The sequence below is a fragment of the Quercus lobata genome, chromosome 3 (assembly GCF_001633185.2).
Source record: "Quercus lobata isolate SW786 chromosome 3, ValleyOak3.0 Primary Assembly, whole genome shotgun sequence".
Lineage (NCBI taxonomy): Eukaryota > Viridiplantae > Streptophyta > Magnoliopsida > Fagales > Fagaceae > Quercus > Quercus lobata.
The window spans coordinates 4,463,803-4,479,507 of NC_044906.1; the positions used below are offsets into that span (position 1 = coordinate 4,463,803).

Below are 15,705 nucleotides of genomic sequence, written 5' to 3' on the forward strand. Positions count from 1 at the left end.
GTAATGAGCTTTGTTGATTAATCTTAATTAAGATGCTACTCTCCCTTTGTCACCATTTCTTTTTCTATATTCTTTTTACTTTTTCATATTTTTATTTGTTAGACAATATTTTTAGTATCTTTTATGATCTTTTTCAAGATGAATGACAACTAGAAACCAACATACTTTAGGGAACTACATAACTTTTATGATTGCCCAAAATATATTCAATTAATTCTTAAAATGAATTGTTCCAAATATAAAAGTTGTATCTAATCCAATTAGAGCATTGTTTACCTTGTTTACCATAAAAAACAAAGGGTAAATCATGATATTTTCAAACTTCATTAGTAAATTCAAATTCCTTTTATATGTTTACAAATTTTCAGATAATATATATATGTGTGTTTGTGTGTGTGTAGAGAGAAAGAGAGAGAGAGAGAGAGGTAGGTTGGGAGTTATATACCCTCAATTAAAAATGTTCTAGCCTGTTTAGAAAATGAATTTATAGAATAAGGTTGGGAGTTATATATCCTAAATTAAAACTAGGGCATTGACAAAAAAAAAAAAAATATATATATATATATTTGAGACCAATAGATACCTTTCTAATTCTGTGTTTATCTGATATGGCCCGGGAACTCAAACTATTATCACAAAGTCCTCACTTCCTCTAGTGCTATAGTGTCTCCAATCTCATGTGCTACTCAATTTGATGTGCAAAAGTAAGGATCAAACATTGTGAGAAAGAAAGTGTAAAAGAGAGTTTGAGAAGGGGAATAAAGGTGTTGACATAAAATTGAAATTTGAATTGGTGGTGGGGATTAGATTGGTTTAGTCTCCCCTTATGCTTACCAAATAGTAAGCTAATTTATCATGCTTTTCAAATATCAATGTCATTAGTCATAAAAACTAAAAAGACTCACTAATTTATGATGAGCTTTTTTTTTTTTTTTTTTTGGTATTCCTAAATATACTAAAAAAACAAACTTATAGACTTAATAGTATATGGCATCTAATTGTTGTGAAATTTTGCATGTGATTAACCTATAATAGACATTTATTAAAATTATGGATTCCACATAACAGTGATCTATAAAAAGTAGACATAATGTACCTTTTATCAAGGTTACATTAGATGTTTCATGAACCAAACCCTTTAGCAATAAATATCATTAATTCAAGTGAAAATTAAGACGTAAATAAACCCAAAATTCATTGCATTTTTAACATTTATAAGAAAAATTAAGAAGTAAAGCAACCTACTTTTTATGAATAGTTATTAAAAAAAAAAAAAAAACCATAGACGTACAACAAAATTTGGAGAAATAACCATCAATATTTACGGGAACAAGAATAAAATTTTGGGTTTAAAACACCCTTAGGGAAGCTACCAAGTTAGCTCTAATTTCAATTTTGTTAATGTGAAGTTCATATGGAAGCGCATCTACTTTATATAGACTCATTGGTGCTGCTTTCTAAGGATAAATTTATGATATGCCTTCATGCCACAAACAAACAAAAAAAAAAAACCATCTCCAACACCAAAGACAATGAATTAGTGAAAGAAAAAGAAAAGCATATGCTTGCCTTCTATATGTAAGAAGGAAAGTAACTTATGCTTGTTAACCTAGATGTATATACTTATTTTCCTCTTTTATCTAATCTTTTAAAAAAAAAAAAATTTAAATGTCATAATAATTTTTATTTTCCTCCCCCCCCCCCACCAAATATCTACACCAACTTTTTATTTTTATTCATTTTATGAAATTTCTTTACCCATATTTATATATGTTATATATCATTATTATCAATCCTATCACTAGTATCACCACCACCCCATTTTTCTCAACTCAATGTTGTCACCATCATTCACTGGTGTTTGCCATTCATGCAGGGACACCTATGGCCCCCCCCCCCAATTTTTTTCAAATATTAAATAATAGGTATATATTTAAGATTTTAGAAAATAAATCCATGAAACCCCTCTCAAGAAAATTATATTTGCCCCCCACGACTTCGAATCCTAGTTCCGTCCCTGACATCATGATACCATGCCATCACCATAATCAAGTTATTGTTATCATCATTGTTATTAATACCTTAATTCTTTACCTTTTGCTTATGTTTAAAAAAACCATGATACTCTAATTCCAAAAACAAATCTTAATAATTAATTCTAAATTTTTAGAAATACTCATTTAATGAATGAAAAATTAATTGACATGACTAAGATTTCCATTATTTAATAAAATTTAAGAATTTTTGGAATTTGAAAGAAAAAATAATGCTCAACGAAAAGCTATGGAACTCTATGTAGATATATAAAGTCATTCATTCTTATAATTAAATCCATAGGAAGTCAATCTACATTTCATCAAAAACTTGTTTATAAATCAATTTGACATCCATTAAACAGAGGTAAAATTATAGACTACTCCAAGATTACTATAATTGCATACTCCCTCTTCTTATATGAATTGTAGATTCTACTATAAATTTAATTAGTGGAACCCACAATTATATGATAGGGGAAGTATGCATTTATGGTACTTCAAGGTATTCTATAATTACCCAAAACAGAGGAGGTAGAGAGAGAAAACATTGTTTAGATAAGAAAAACCTAAATGAAACATATCAACAATTTTACATTTATTTTCTAGAATAATGGAAATGAATAACAAAAATAGACTAATATTTCAAATTAAATTTTTTTTATAAGTTTGTAATTTTAATTAACAAAATTAAAAGTTTAATTTTACCGATTTTTTTTTTAAAGATAAAGGGCAATTTGGTAAATAAAGTGATCCATAATTCGAAACCCAGTAGCCCCCAATTTGTTCCTCTTTTTCTTTTATTTTCTCCTATTAAACCAGTGAAAGGAAAATGAAAACAATGGAGAATTACTTCAGAACCATTGAAATCATTTCTAAGCTTTGTGGAGAATCAAAGGAAGATTATTCTCTTCAACAAACTGAAATTCAGCATTAGTCTTCCTCACTCACTTTCGTAAAGTCAATACTAAACTATAGCAATGCTCCTACTATACTTTTATTTATGTATGTATTTATATGTTAGAGGTATGAGTCTAGTTTTACTTGTACCTGTATTACCTGTATTTTGCACATTTTAACTTGTGATACTTATACACTAAGGTGGTATTACGTTAGTCACATATTAAGTCCCCATTTTCATCACTGAAATTTGAAAAGTTATTTTCTTTTAAAAAATTTTGTAATAAGCTTTTTTTATATATAAATAGTTTTGGAGCAAAAATAAGGATGAATAAACAAACTTTTTTCATTAGTTTAAAGAAAAAAAAAAGTTTAAGGGACCGAAAGTGAAACATTTTTAACAGTTTAAGGATGAAATGAATGTTTAAAGTTTAGGGATGTATAACAAAATTCATGCAAATTTCAAGGACAAAAACAATATTTTAGAGTAGTAATATTCTCGATTTACTTGTATTGTCATATTGAACAATATCATGCCCAAAAACATTAGAGATACATAAAAGAATCCAATGAAAGAGAGGTTGAGAAGGGGAATAAGGTACAAGCATAAGAATTAAAATTTGAAATGGAGGTGGGGGGATTGGTGTGGTCTAGTCTCCCCCTTATGCTTACCAAATATTAAGCTAATCTATCATGCTTTTCGAATATTAATATGATTGGTGGACATTAAAATCTCACTAACCTACAAATTGCTTAATATTTAGTTTCTATGTGTGTTTTTTTTAATTCCTAAATATACTAAACAAATAAGTGTACTAAACAAATAAGTGTTTGGACTTCTCATTAAAAAAAAGTGTATGGACTTAATAGCAAGTGGCATTCAATTGTCGTGAAATTTTGAATGTGATTAATCTATAATAGATGTTTAATAAATATGTTGACTCCTCAAAATAGTGATTTATAAAAAGTAGAGTGATATATCTTTGATCAAAATTGTATTAAATATAACATGAACCAAACCTATTTAGCATTAAAAATCATTTATTCAAGAGCAAATTAATAAGTAAATAGGCTCAAATTTATTGCATTTTTAATAGTTTTGAGAAAAATGAAGCAGGTAAAGCAACCTAATGTTTATAAATAGCAATAGAAAAACACAAACATACAAAGAAAGTTGGAGAAGTGACCATTAATACTTACATGAACAAGAATATGATTTTGGCTTCAATATACCCCTAGGGAAGCTTCTTAGTTAGCCTTGATTTCAAATTTGTTAATACAAAGTTCATGTAAGGATCGCCTACACCTTCTACTATATATAGACTTGATGGTGTTACTTTCTAAGGATAAAACACCTTCCTCATTAATTCAACAAGCCATGATTATTCCATTGTGCCATAAAAGAAAAGCATCTCCAATATCAAAGACAAAGAATTGGAGAAAAAAAAAGAAATGCATATGCTTGCCTTCTATATTAAAAAAAGGCAATGAACTTATGCTTGCCAACCTTGATGTATATACTAGTCTTCTCTTTTCTCTAATCTTTTTTTTTTTTTTTTTGAAAAAAAGAAGAAGCTTTTTTTCATGCCTAGATGTCATAATAATATTTATTTTTCTGTTATCCCCCCTAAACATGTCTACATTGACATTTTTTTATATACATTTTATGAAATTTATTTGCCCATCTTTATCTATATTATACACCATTTATTATCATTGTTATTGTCATTGTCACCACCACCCCATTTTCCTCACCTCAATGCTATCACCATCACCTCCACCATCATTTAATGCTATTGTCATTACCACCACTACCACCAATAATATCATGATATCATACCATCACCATAATCAAGTTATTGTTATCACCATTGTTATAAAAGCCTCAATTCTTTACCCTTTGTTTATGTTTTTAAAAAACCATAACACTCTAATTACAAAAAAAAAACAAAAAAAAATAAAAAAAAAACTTTTGAACACTAAATTCTAAAATTTTAGATATAATCATTAATCGATGAAAAATTAATTGACATGTTTGAAGTTCCCATCATTTAGTAAATTCTAAGAATTTTGGGAACTTGGAAGTCTTTTTTTTAGGATTTCATATAATATGTTGTTTTAAAAACATTTCTTATGTGTAAAACAAACCAGGCATTGGTTTGGGCTTAAACACCCAATTTTATTTTATTTTTTTTATGAACACCACCCCAGTTTCACCACACACACGCACACATTATATATATTCTCACATTAAAGTTATACTTACACCACCCTAACAAAACACCCTCCCTCCTCCCCCAAGAAAAAAAAGATTTGTTGGATGTTCCCCTCAAAAGTCTCAGACTTGCAATTGAAGGCAATGAAAAAAGCAAGATTTTGTCATTAGCACCACGTAAAGGCTTATTCTTGCACTTGAAAGCTATTACCCTAGAGAATATATATATATATATATATATATATATAATTGTTGTGATGTTGCTTACAAAAGTCTCATACTTGAAACTAAAGGCTATTAGGAAACAACTTTTTCTTCATTAGCTCCACATAAAGGCTCATACTTGCACTTAAAGGTGGAAAGGTATTCCGACTTGTTAAGTAAACTAGATTCATATGCTTTTCTCTATCTACTTTCTTTTTCTATATTCTTATTACCTTAATGTTTTCATTCTTTCACATGATGTCTTATTTTCTTTTTCATTTTTTTTTTCCATTTGACTATATTAGAAAATAGAAATTATGCTTTAATGGGGAGAGAGAGAGTCTACTAAAACTATCTATCAAAAAAAGAAAAAGAAAAATCTTAACGAAAAAGTGCTATAGATCTCTATGTGAGACGTATAAAACCATTCATTCTTATAATTAAATGTTTAGGCCTAATTTTTTTTCTTTCTTTCCCTCCTTTTTTTCTTTATTACATTTGGGACTAATAATATAATAGCTAAGAGGAAATAAATCCAAAAAATGCTTTAACTTGCCATGTGATGAGTTGTGAGCAGTGGAGAATAATAGTGAGTCCATGGGGTCTACATCTCTAAAACTCACAATTTGTTACTTGGCGAATGAATAAAAAGGAGAATAAGGATCCTTTAGTTGCAGAGAAACTATTGGATTTCAATGGCGATAGGGTTACTTACAATTTCAGAGTCGATTATTGTGTGGACAATTACTTCAGAGCCATTGTAACCATCTCTAAGCTTTGTGGAGAAGATGATGAAGATTATGCTCTTCAACAAACTAAAATTCAGCATTTGTTTTTCTCACTCACTTTCTTAAGGTAAATACTTTTAAGTTTTATATATGTGTGTATGTATGTATTAGAGATATGAGTCCAGTTTTAACTGTACTACTTGTACTCTGTCTTAGTATTTGTATTTGTATTGCACAATCTAACTTGTGATACACTGAGGTGGTATTACATGTATTGGATATATGATAGATTTTCCATCTTGAATAGGCAGCAATAGCATCACATGTGATAGTAATTTGGTTAAAATATTATTTTTGTCCCTAACTTTTTGCATGTATTTTGTGTTTTTGTCACTGAACTTTGAAAAGAGTTTTTTTCAATAGTTTGAAGCAAAAATAAGTATGAATATACAAACTTTTTTCAATATTTTTAAAGATGATTTTTTTTTTAATGATTAATTTTAAGAGACAGAAAATGAAACATTTATATAGTTTAGGAATAAAAAATGATGTTTTAAAGCTTAGGGTCGACAAAATTTGTGCAAATTTTAGGGATGAAAACAATATTGTAGCCGTTTGAATTTCATGTCATATCAAACAATTTCATGCCCAAAAACATTAGAAATACATAAAAGGATCCATGTATCGCTGTATGCATAAGACATTTTAACCGTTTGAATTATCATTTGCAAAACTTTTTTACTAATAATATTTTAACTCATAGTTGTCATACAATGCATGATACGTATTGTATCGTGTATTAAAAATTCATATCATAAAGGCGTACTGAAAGTTCTCATAAATTGTATGATTCAAATTTGTATATTGAATGTATCGAAAGATATATGAACATATAGTTTAAAATAGGTTTTTAACTAAAATTTAGTACTTTGACTTGAGCCTAAATGCTCTTCTGCTTGTTTTCAAAATAGAATATTTGGGCTACTACTATTTTTGCCTAGTACAAAGATTTAGATAAAATTATTGGGCTACTACTACTTTAGCCCAAAAGAAAGGCTTAGTATAAGAGGCTCGGCTCTCGGGAGATGAATTCTATCCCACAATGATGAATATGATAAGGAAAAAAATAATTATTTTGTCTTATATTATGTATTTACACATTTACATTTGATAATTTGAATATGGATATTATAAATTCATTTTCATGTTTTGTTTGTTTTGTCAAATATCATAACATAAGTGATAATTAAAGTAGTAATTAGTTGCATGTGTTCCAAATTTATACTAAACATATAATTTAAATATATATATATATATATATATATATATATGTATTTCATAAATTTTATTTAATATTGGTATATCTTACGATACACAATACGATCCAATATATAAAAATGAAAAAAATGATTCATGATATGATTCATGTTTTGAAAATTATGCATTTATATATTATTATTCATGTAAAAAGATGTTTTCTAAAATTAAATAAATAAAAAAAGATAAAATCCTATTTAAGATCATTATGTAAGAAAAAGTTAAGTGAATTAGCTATTATCATTAAAAAAAAAAAAAAGTGATGTTAACAAAAATTAAATAAGTAATTTGCATCTCAAAAATTAAAAAATAAGATTTTCAAATAAGAAAATTTAAAGTTTTAAAAATTGGTATCTAAAGTTTTAAACATAAAAAATTCCTAACTTAAATTTATCGAGTCAAATATGGGCCTGTCTGCATCACAACATGTTCTTTAACTTTTAAATTATTTTGTTTTAGAAAACAAATAAGCCACAACACTCTTTGCCGCCACTCAAATAGTCTTAAACGGTCACTATGTCCTCCAACTACTATTGTGCTTTACTGAAACTCTGCAGCAAAGCTCGAGACCAAACCCAAGCTAAGAAGCTTCACTGCCACATTATTAAAGCCTTAGTGAACCCAGAAACCTTTCTCTTAAACAATCTCATCATAACCTACGGTAAACTAGGCAACATAGAATATGCACGCCACGTGTTTGATGAAATTCCCCACCCAAACCTCTTCTCATGGAACACCATCCTCTCAGCTTATTCAAAACTGGGTCATCTCTTGGAAATGCAAGAGATGTTTGAACGGATGCCAAATCAAGATGGGGTTTCGTGGAATTCGCTTATTTCTGGATACGCGTGCTATGGTTCACTCGTGGAGGCTGTGAAGGTTTATAGGCGGATGTTGAAGGAAGGACTTGTTAATTTGAATCGGATTACATTTTCTACAATGCTTATACTGTGTTCAAATCAGGGGTGTGTTGATTTAGGCAGGCAAATTCATGGGAACATAATGAAATTTGGGTTCCTCTCGTATGTTTTTGTGGGTAGTCCTTTGGTTGACATGTATTCAAAAATGGGGTTGGTTTATGATGCCAAGCGGGTTTTTGATGAGATGACGGAGAGGAATGTGGTTATGTATAATACTATGATCACAGGGCTTTTACGATGTGGGATGGTTGAGGATTCAAGGCAGTTATTTCAAGGTATGCAGGAAAGAGATTCAGTTTCATGGACAACAATGATAACAGGACTTGCACAGAATGGGTTGGTTAGAGAGGCGATAGAGATGTTTAGAGATATGAGGTTGCAAGGTTTAGATATGGATCAATTTACTTTTGGCAGTGTGTTGACTGCTTGTGGGGGTCTCCTGGCACTGGAAGGAGGCAAGCAAATCCATGCTTATATCATTAGGACTGATTATAAGGATAATATCTTTGTGTCTAGTGCTCTTGTTGACATGTATTGCAAGTGTAGAAGCATCAAATCAGCAGAAACAGTTTTCACGAGAATGACCAGTAAAAATGTTGTCTCATGGACTGCAATGCTAGTGGGTTATGGTCAAAATGGGTACAGTGAAGAAGCTGTTAGGATTTTTCGTGATATGCAGAGAAAAGGGATTGAGCCAGATGATTTTAGTCTGGGGAGTGTCGTTAGCTCATGTGCAAACTTAGCAAGCTTAGAAGAGGGTGCCCAATTTCATGCTCACGCTCTTGTTTCTGGTCTGATATCTTTTATTACAGTTTCCAATGCCCTTGTTACACTTTATGGTAAATGTGGAAGCATCGAAGATTCCCATCGAATGTTCAATGATATGAAAAATAGGGATGAGGTCTCTTGGACAGCGTTAGTTTCGGCATATTCACAATTTGGAGATGCAAATGAGACGATTGATCTCTTTGAAATGATGCTGGCCCAAGGTTTGAAACCTGATGGGGTTACTTTCATTGGTGTTCTGTCAGCTTGCAGTAGAGCAGGGTTAGTAGAAAAAGGGCATCAGTACTTTGAATCAATGATAAAAGAACATGGAATCACACCACTTCCAGATCACTACACTTGCATGATTGATCTTCTCAGCCGATCCGGGAGGTTAGAAGAAGCAAAAACTTTTATAAATAAGATGCCTTTCCATCCTGATGCAATTGGTTGGGCTACCTTGTTGAGCTCATGTAGATTTTATGGTAACATGGAAATTGGGAAATGGGCAGCTGAGTCACTTCTAGAATTAGAGCCCCAAAACCCAGCGAGCTATATCTTGCTCTCAAGCATTTATGCTGCAAAAAGGGAATGGGACAATGTGGCCCAATTAAGAAGAGGAATGAGAGATAAGGGAGTAAGGAAGGAACCGGGATGTAGTTGGATCAAATATAAGAACAAAGTGTACATTTTCTCAGCAGATGACCAGTCAAGTCCTTTTTCAGATCAGATATACTCTGAGCTAGAGAAACTAAATTGCAAAATGAGAGCAGAGGGGTATGTACCAGATATGAGTTATGTTCTTCATGATGTTGATAGGTCAGACAAGATAAAGATGCTTAACCACCACAGTGAGAAGCTTGCAATTGCGTTTGGGTTAATTTTTGTTCCTACTGACCTTCCCATACGAGTATTTAAAAACCTTAGAGTTTGTGGGGATTGCCACAATGCCACTAAATATATTTCTAAGGTAACCAAAAGAGAGATACTTGTAAGAGATGCCGTCCGATTCCATTTATTTAAAGATGGATCATGTTCATGTGGAGATTTCTGGTGATGCAATTCTCTTTCCAAAAATTTATCAGGTGAGTGACTAAAATTCCAGATTTTTTTAGTGTCAGAAGACACATTCAATACTTCATTTCATCAGATGCATTGAGATATCATTGGAGTACTTTAAGGTTGTTTTGCACGAATCCACAGTTGCAGAAAACATCTTTGTTTCAGGGAGAGGGGTACTTGGAGATGATCAGGGAGAAAGAGAAGGGGACGAACAGAGGTATATTTCTAGTCTTAAATGAAATTATTTAGGGAAAAGTTCTTTTAGGTTCTGATTCTCTTACATTTATTTTTTACCGTTTTGACCTCTCTCTCTCAAAAACCTGAGGAAAGGAAAGGACAAGCAGTGTTTAGATCCATGTTTTGTAATGTTTTGGTTGACTTTCTTTTCTTTCCTTCATTTCCTTGGCAACCAAATGGTCTAGATCTTCTATTTTCATTGTTTCTTCCTCAGATTTTCTATTTCTTTTTTATCTTTGAAAATATGCTGGATTATTTGATTTTTTTTTTAATAAATTTTAATTTGAAAATTTTTCTTTCTATCTCTTTTTTTTTTTTTTTTTGACTTAAATTTATTTGGCTCCTAAGAAATGATGGAAAATGAGAGAGAGCGAATTCTAAATTCTGCAAAGGTTAAAAAAAAAAATTGAGAGATGTAGGTATATGATTATGAAATATTGGATGGAATAGATTATTCTCACCTTTCAACTCCACGAGACTACAGCTTTGAGTGTTTCAACCAATTAATTTACCCTTTCTATTTTGATATGTATCAAGTATTAACATTCTTTTTGAACCGCAAGAGACACCGTATGAACAAATAAAAAAGAAAAGGAAATCCCTATCAAAAAAAGAAAGAAAAGGAAATCAAATATATCTTTGATGCTTGCTTAAAATATTTTCTAGTGAGTACTCTGAAAAATAAAAAATTATTTTTTATTCTTTTATTATTCAATCTTTAAAAAATAAATAAATAAATAAAATTGAAGCCTCATTGTTAGGAACTTGTGAAAGTTTTTGGTTTTAGTGAGGAGCTCTACACATTAGAACCCAAACACTCCCATAGTCAGCACTACCACCATCACTCCCTCCAATTCTCATAATCCAAATTAAACTTCTAATGAACCCACAAATTTTCATCAAATTCTTTGTGAACTAATCACACTACCAAACCTTAACCCCACTTTTTTAGTTAGAGACAGGTTTTTCTATAGTACCATTGGGGTTTTCATCAATTGTCCCCTTTATTTATTAATTTATTTATTCTTTTTCTTTTCCCAGGACCCAAGTCGCAATCAGACCTGATTCCTAGATGTGTCAACCATGAAATGGGATGTTACGGAAAAAGCAATGAAGGTAACTTATACACAGTTACATACATGTTATCTTGGAGGGTTATTTGTCTCATTTATTTGAAATTAATTGTGGGTTGAGGATATTATTTGTAAATTTTGGAATAGAAATATATGTAGAATCACATATGTTTGCCTTGCATAAAGCATTTTTATGGTAAAATCATAAAAATATTGAATCATTTTTCTATTATCAAAGGAGAACTAATTACTACCTTTTATATATATATTGATAGGTATAAGTTACTACCTAATATATAATTACAAAAGAAAGGACAAGTGTGCTCTTTTTTTATTTTTTATTTTTTAATAATTCAATCTCACTCACTTTTTTTAAGCTTTGATGGGTTGCCATGGCAGTGCTAGTGAAGAAGGCAAATTTGGGAGCAGAGAAACCTTGAAGAGAATAAAGATTGAGTTGGGCTTCGAATCCAAAATGATATGTTGCATGAATCTAAGCTTGGATTAAGATTTGGGCCAGTATGTAAGTGGTCATGCTAAGCTTGATTAGGTTAAAATTTTGGCCTCCATCATAAAGGATTGGCTAAAGAATATTGTAAACTGTGGCTAATGAGTGCAGATACAATACACATGTTTACCTCACAGATCACTACATGTATTATGTCCATTGATCCCACGATGTGGATATATAATGCATGTCCATGGAATGGTCTTTGCTATTCAAAGTGCACCACAACTGTTGATTGATGAGTTGAGTCTTCCTTAGGACGTAGTGGAATACCTTTACTTAGGATACTAGTAGTAGAACACATGGCATTCCAGATGGAGCCCGGCATTTTCACCTGTGGATTGTAATCCCTAGATCATTTGACTTCAAGCTTTGCTAGCCAAAGTCAAGAAAGGGCTTATATTAACAAAAATTTGCCATTGGTACCTTTACTGTCAAATTATTTGTGCAAGAAACGTTTAATGCTTTGTTGTAGTTGTTAGGGTGTATTTATGAGCTAAATTCACATTTTTATATTCATGTTGTCTATCGCTACTATGTGAATTGGTTTTGATGAGCTAAATTTTAGTACTCTTAATTTAATTAAATCTTTTATTTTCCATGTACAGGAGGTAGTTTCCCCTGATGATGTTGTACAATATGCACAGATCAAATGGCAAGCACAAAATCTTGTAGATGATGTTGAAACAGAGGTTGAATTGATTCTTCAACTGGCTTATCATTGATGTGATGAAAAATAAGTGATGAGGTAAGAGAGCTGGCTGATAATTGACATTAGACTACACTTTGATTTCTAGCGTTTTTAGTGGTGGACAAGAACAAAGTATTGGATTTATGTTGTCTTTTGCGGAACCAGAAAGTTCAGGCATCAAAATAAGCTCAAGAAAACAAGATTTTTCTATCTGGTTTATGATTGATGTAAAGCACAGGATCCAGATTCTAATTATTCATAGATATGTTTATATGTATGTAGAACTTTATTATGAAGACCTAGTTTTGGGGTCTAGCTAGAGAGGGGGTTTGCTCATGAACGTAGAACCAGTAGAGGAAGACATCAGCTAGGGTTGTTGAGGGTAGCCTCTCTAACATGAGCGGCGTCTTCTTGTTTTTCTTCTTCACCCACTTTTTTTGTTTTTTTTTTTGGTTTTTTTCAACATGGAATTTAGGACTGTATTTGCTTGTCCATATGTGCTACTCCGTATATCTATATTTTTTCAAATGATGTGACAAATTTTATTGGAAGGCCTTATAAAATTTAATCTTTTATGAAATATAGTAAGACAAATATATTATGTTATTCAAAAACTAGTACAGCCCATACTACTGTACAAAACTACTGTAATGCAAACCTATAGTATCATAAAGCTTTTGTATCTAATAAGAATGTCCCCTCTAAAACTGGAAGTGTTAAGCTTCTTTTCTACTCAAGCTTGGAAGCTAGTAAATGGGTTTAGACTAATGGATGCGTAGAGCATTGATTAGAGCACTAGATTGAGTTCAAATAATGATGCAAGACAGAGCACAATCATACTAGAGAACTGAAGAGGAAAAAGAAAGAGAAGATGAGAGGACTGAAAACACATTGTTATCTTCTCTTGCTACCTTCCCTGAACTTTATTTTTTCCTCAAGGTTTCTTATAACTCTCTGACAGAAAGCAACTGCAATAAAACTTAATACTCTTTCATAACTCAAACATGGAATCTAGTTAATTTGTCTCCTAAGAAGTCGACGGTAGCTTTGTAAGAGGATTACACAAGATCAAACCTCGGTAAGATGGTACCAGTAAGTGGTATAAAGCTTGTCTTTTTGCCAAAGGATCAACTGTGGAAAACTTCTATTCTAATTGCATGCTACCTATCAAAATTTTTCTTGTTATTATCATTTTCTTTTTTATCAGTAGTGATTTGAAGAGGAAATTTATATGCAATCTCCTCAAAGTTATAATCATTCCCCAACATAGAAGTTTGTTAACTTTAGAAAGCATGTTATGGCTTTGAACACGCTGTCAGATCTTTGTTTGCCAAATTTAGTTCTGCCATGGCCCAATTTGGATTTGCACCCAACCCATATGATCGATTAGGCGCTTTTTTTCTTTGAAATTTCAACAGAGGTACCATTCTCGTATAATTTTAGGTGGATGATGTGACTGCAATACGCAGTTTAAAATCACACTCTTTTTTAAGTACAACCCTTTAGCTACAATTTCCCTTGCATTTTTCTTGTCTAGATGCAAATTGAAAAGAAGGGAAAAAAACAAAAACCAAACTATAACAAACGGTCACTAGAATGATTTTGTTGGAATCAAGATTTCAAGCATTTTCTTTCACAAAAGCACGTAAAATGTTAGTGGTATATATATCAAATCCTCAAGGAGTGAAGTTACAATTATTAAAATATGAGAATGTTTCCTTTTTCCAGACCTCAAGAGAGATTAGGCCATGTTTGGTTTGCAAAGTTTTCATTGCTCATTATTCAATTCTCATCACCCATCATTCACTTTTGCTAGTCCCACGCCATGGGAGTGAATGAGAGAAATAAGAGAAAAATATTAAAGTTGAAAGTAAACAGTACCATATGACCGTTGGTGATCATTACTTCTCTATCATTTGATGTGACTAGACATACAGGTGAGACCTACTTGGCTCTAAAGAATTACAAGATTGCCACCAAATCTCATGACTCATGATCCGAAAACTCCTAAAAACTGTTTTCATTTTCACTCACTCTAAGGGTGTGTTTGAATACCGCTTATTTGCTGAAAACTGAAAACTTTTTGCTGAAAACACCGTAGCAAAATAAATTTTAAATGTGTGAATAGTGCTGTAGAACCCAAATTTATATTGAAATATATGTTTGGATGACTTTTGTGAGTTCGTGAACAGTGCCGTGAGACTCACATTTTTTCAGCAAAACGCACAAACGCAAACACGAAACGCTTCCCAAACTCACACTAACTCATTTTTTTAAGTTATGAGTGATGGAAAGTGAGAAAGTAAGGGGTTGTTTGGTTTTTTTTTTTTCATCATTTATCACTCCTCACTCAATTTTCATCACTCATCACTCAAAATATCCTAATTTCTTATACCCACCCGTTTGACACACATCACTCAACTTGTCATCACTCAAATTTTTCAACTTTTTGTGGGCTCCATACCTATAACTTGGTCAGAGCAAAGCTGTTAGCCTACCCACCACAAACCCATCGAAAACCCACAGCCAGTACAAACCCCTGAACAACCACCGAATCAACCCAATGCACCAAACCCCAAACCCACGGCCAAACCAAAACTTACAGACACCACCATAATCACACCCACTTCTAAAATCTCAAACCAAATATCAAACCCACACCAGTGACCACCACAATAATACCCACTTCTCAAATCTCAAACCAAATACCACCACAATCAAACCCACGGCCCATGCCCACCGGAAACCCACAACTTGAAACTCGATCTAAAACCCACAGCCACGACCCAAACCCATAGAAGAGACCCACCACTGAAACACTAGCCATTGATTCAACTCCAGCCACCGATTCAACTCCACCACCGAAACGCCACACATCAATACCCAACTCCACCATTGAAACGCCACCACAAACGAGAAGAGATAGATTAGAGAAAAACAATGAGAATAGAGAGAAGAGTAAGGAAACAGAGAAGAGAGAAATAGAGAGTAAAGGCAAAAAGACTCGTTGGAGCTGCGCAGGGATGGGATGGGACACTGGCAATGGGACTTG

The 15,705-nt window shown here is 32.0% G+C and overlaps 1 protein-coding gene across 3 annotated transcripts; it reads left to right on the plus strand.

Annotated features, from left to right (window-relative positions):
* The first annotated feature begins 7,855 nt into the window (after window positions 1-7,855).
* LOC115978986 (putative pentatricopeptide repeat-containing protein At1g68930) lies at window positions 7,856-13,147 on the plus strand. Of its 3 annotated transcripts, none has more exons than XM_031100925.1 (5): window positions 7,856-10,167; window positions 10,286-10,361; window positions 11,423-11,497; window positions 11,854-11,977; window positions 12,571-13,147. In XM_031100925.1, exon 1 carries the CDS (start codon window positions 7,914-7,916, stop codon window positions 10,137-10,139), a length of 2,226 nt encoding a protein of 741 aa, XP_030956785.1. In that variant the 5' UTR covers window positions 7,856-7,913; the 3' UTR covers window positions 10,140-10,167; window positions 10,286-10,361; window positions 11,423-11,497; window positions 11,854-11,977; window positions 12,571-13,147. The 3 variants fall into 3 exon arrangements, with proteins under 3 accessions (XP_030956785.1, XP_030956786.1, XP_030956787.1); XM_031100926.1 differs by lacking the exon at window positions 12,571-13,147 and adding an exon at window positions 12,074-12,556; XM_031100927.1 differs by lacking the exon at window positions 11,854-11,977.
* Window positions 13,148-15,705: the final 2,558 nt, after the last annotated feature.

Excerpts from the sequence above, each read along its gene's own strand:
- LOC115978986 (XM_031100925.1), top strand. The coding sequence starts at position 7,914 with ATGTCCTCCAACTACTATTGTGCTTTACTGAAACTCTGCAGCAAAGCT.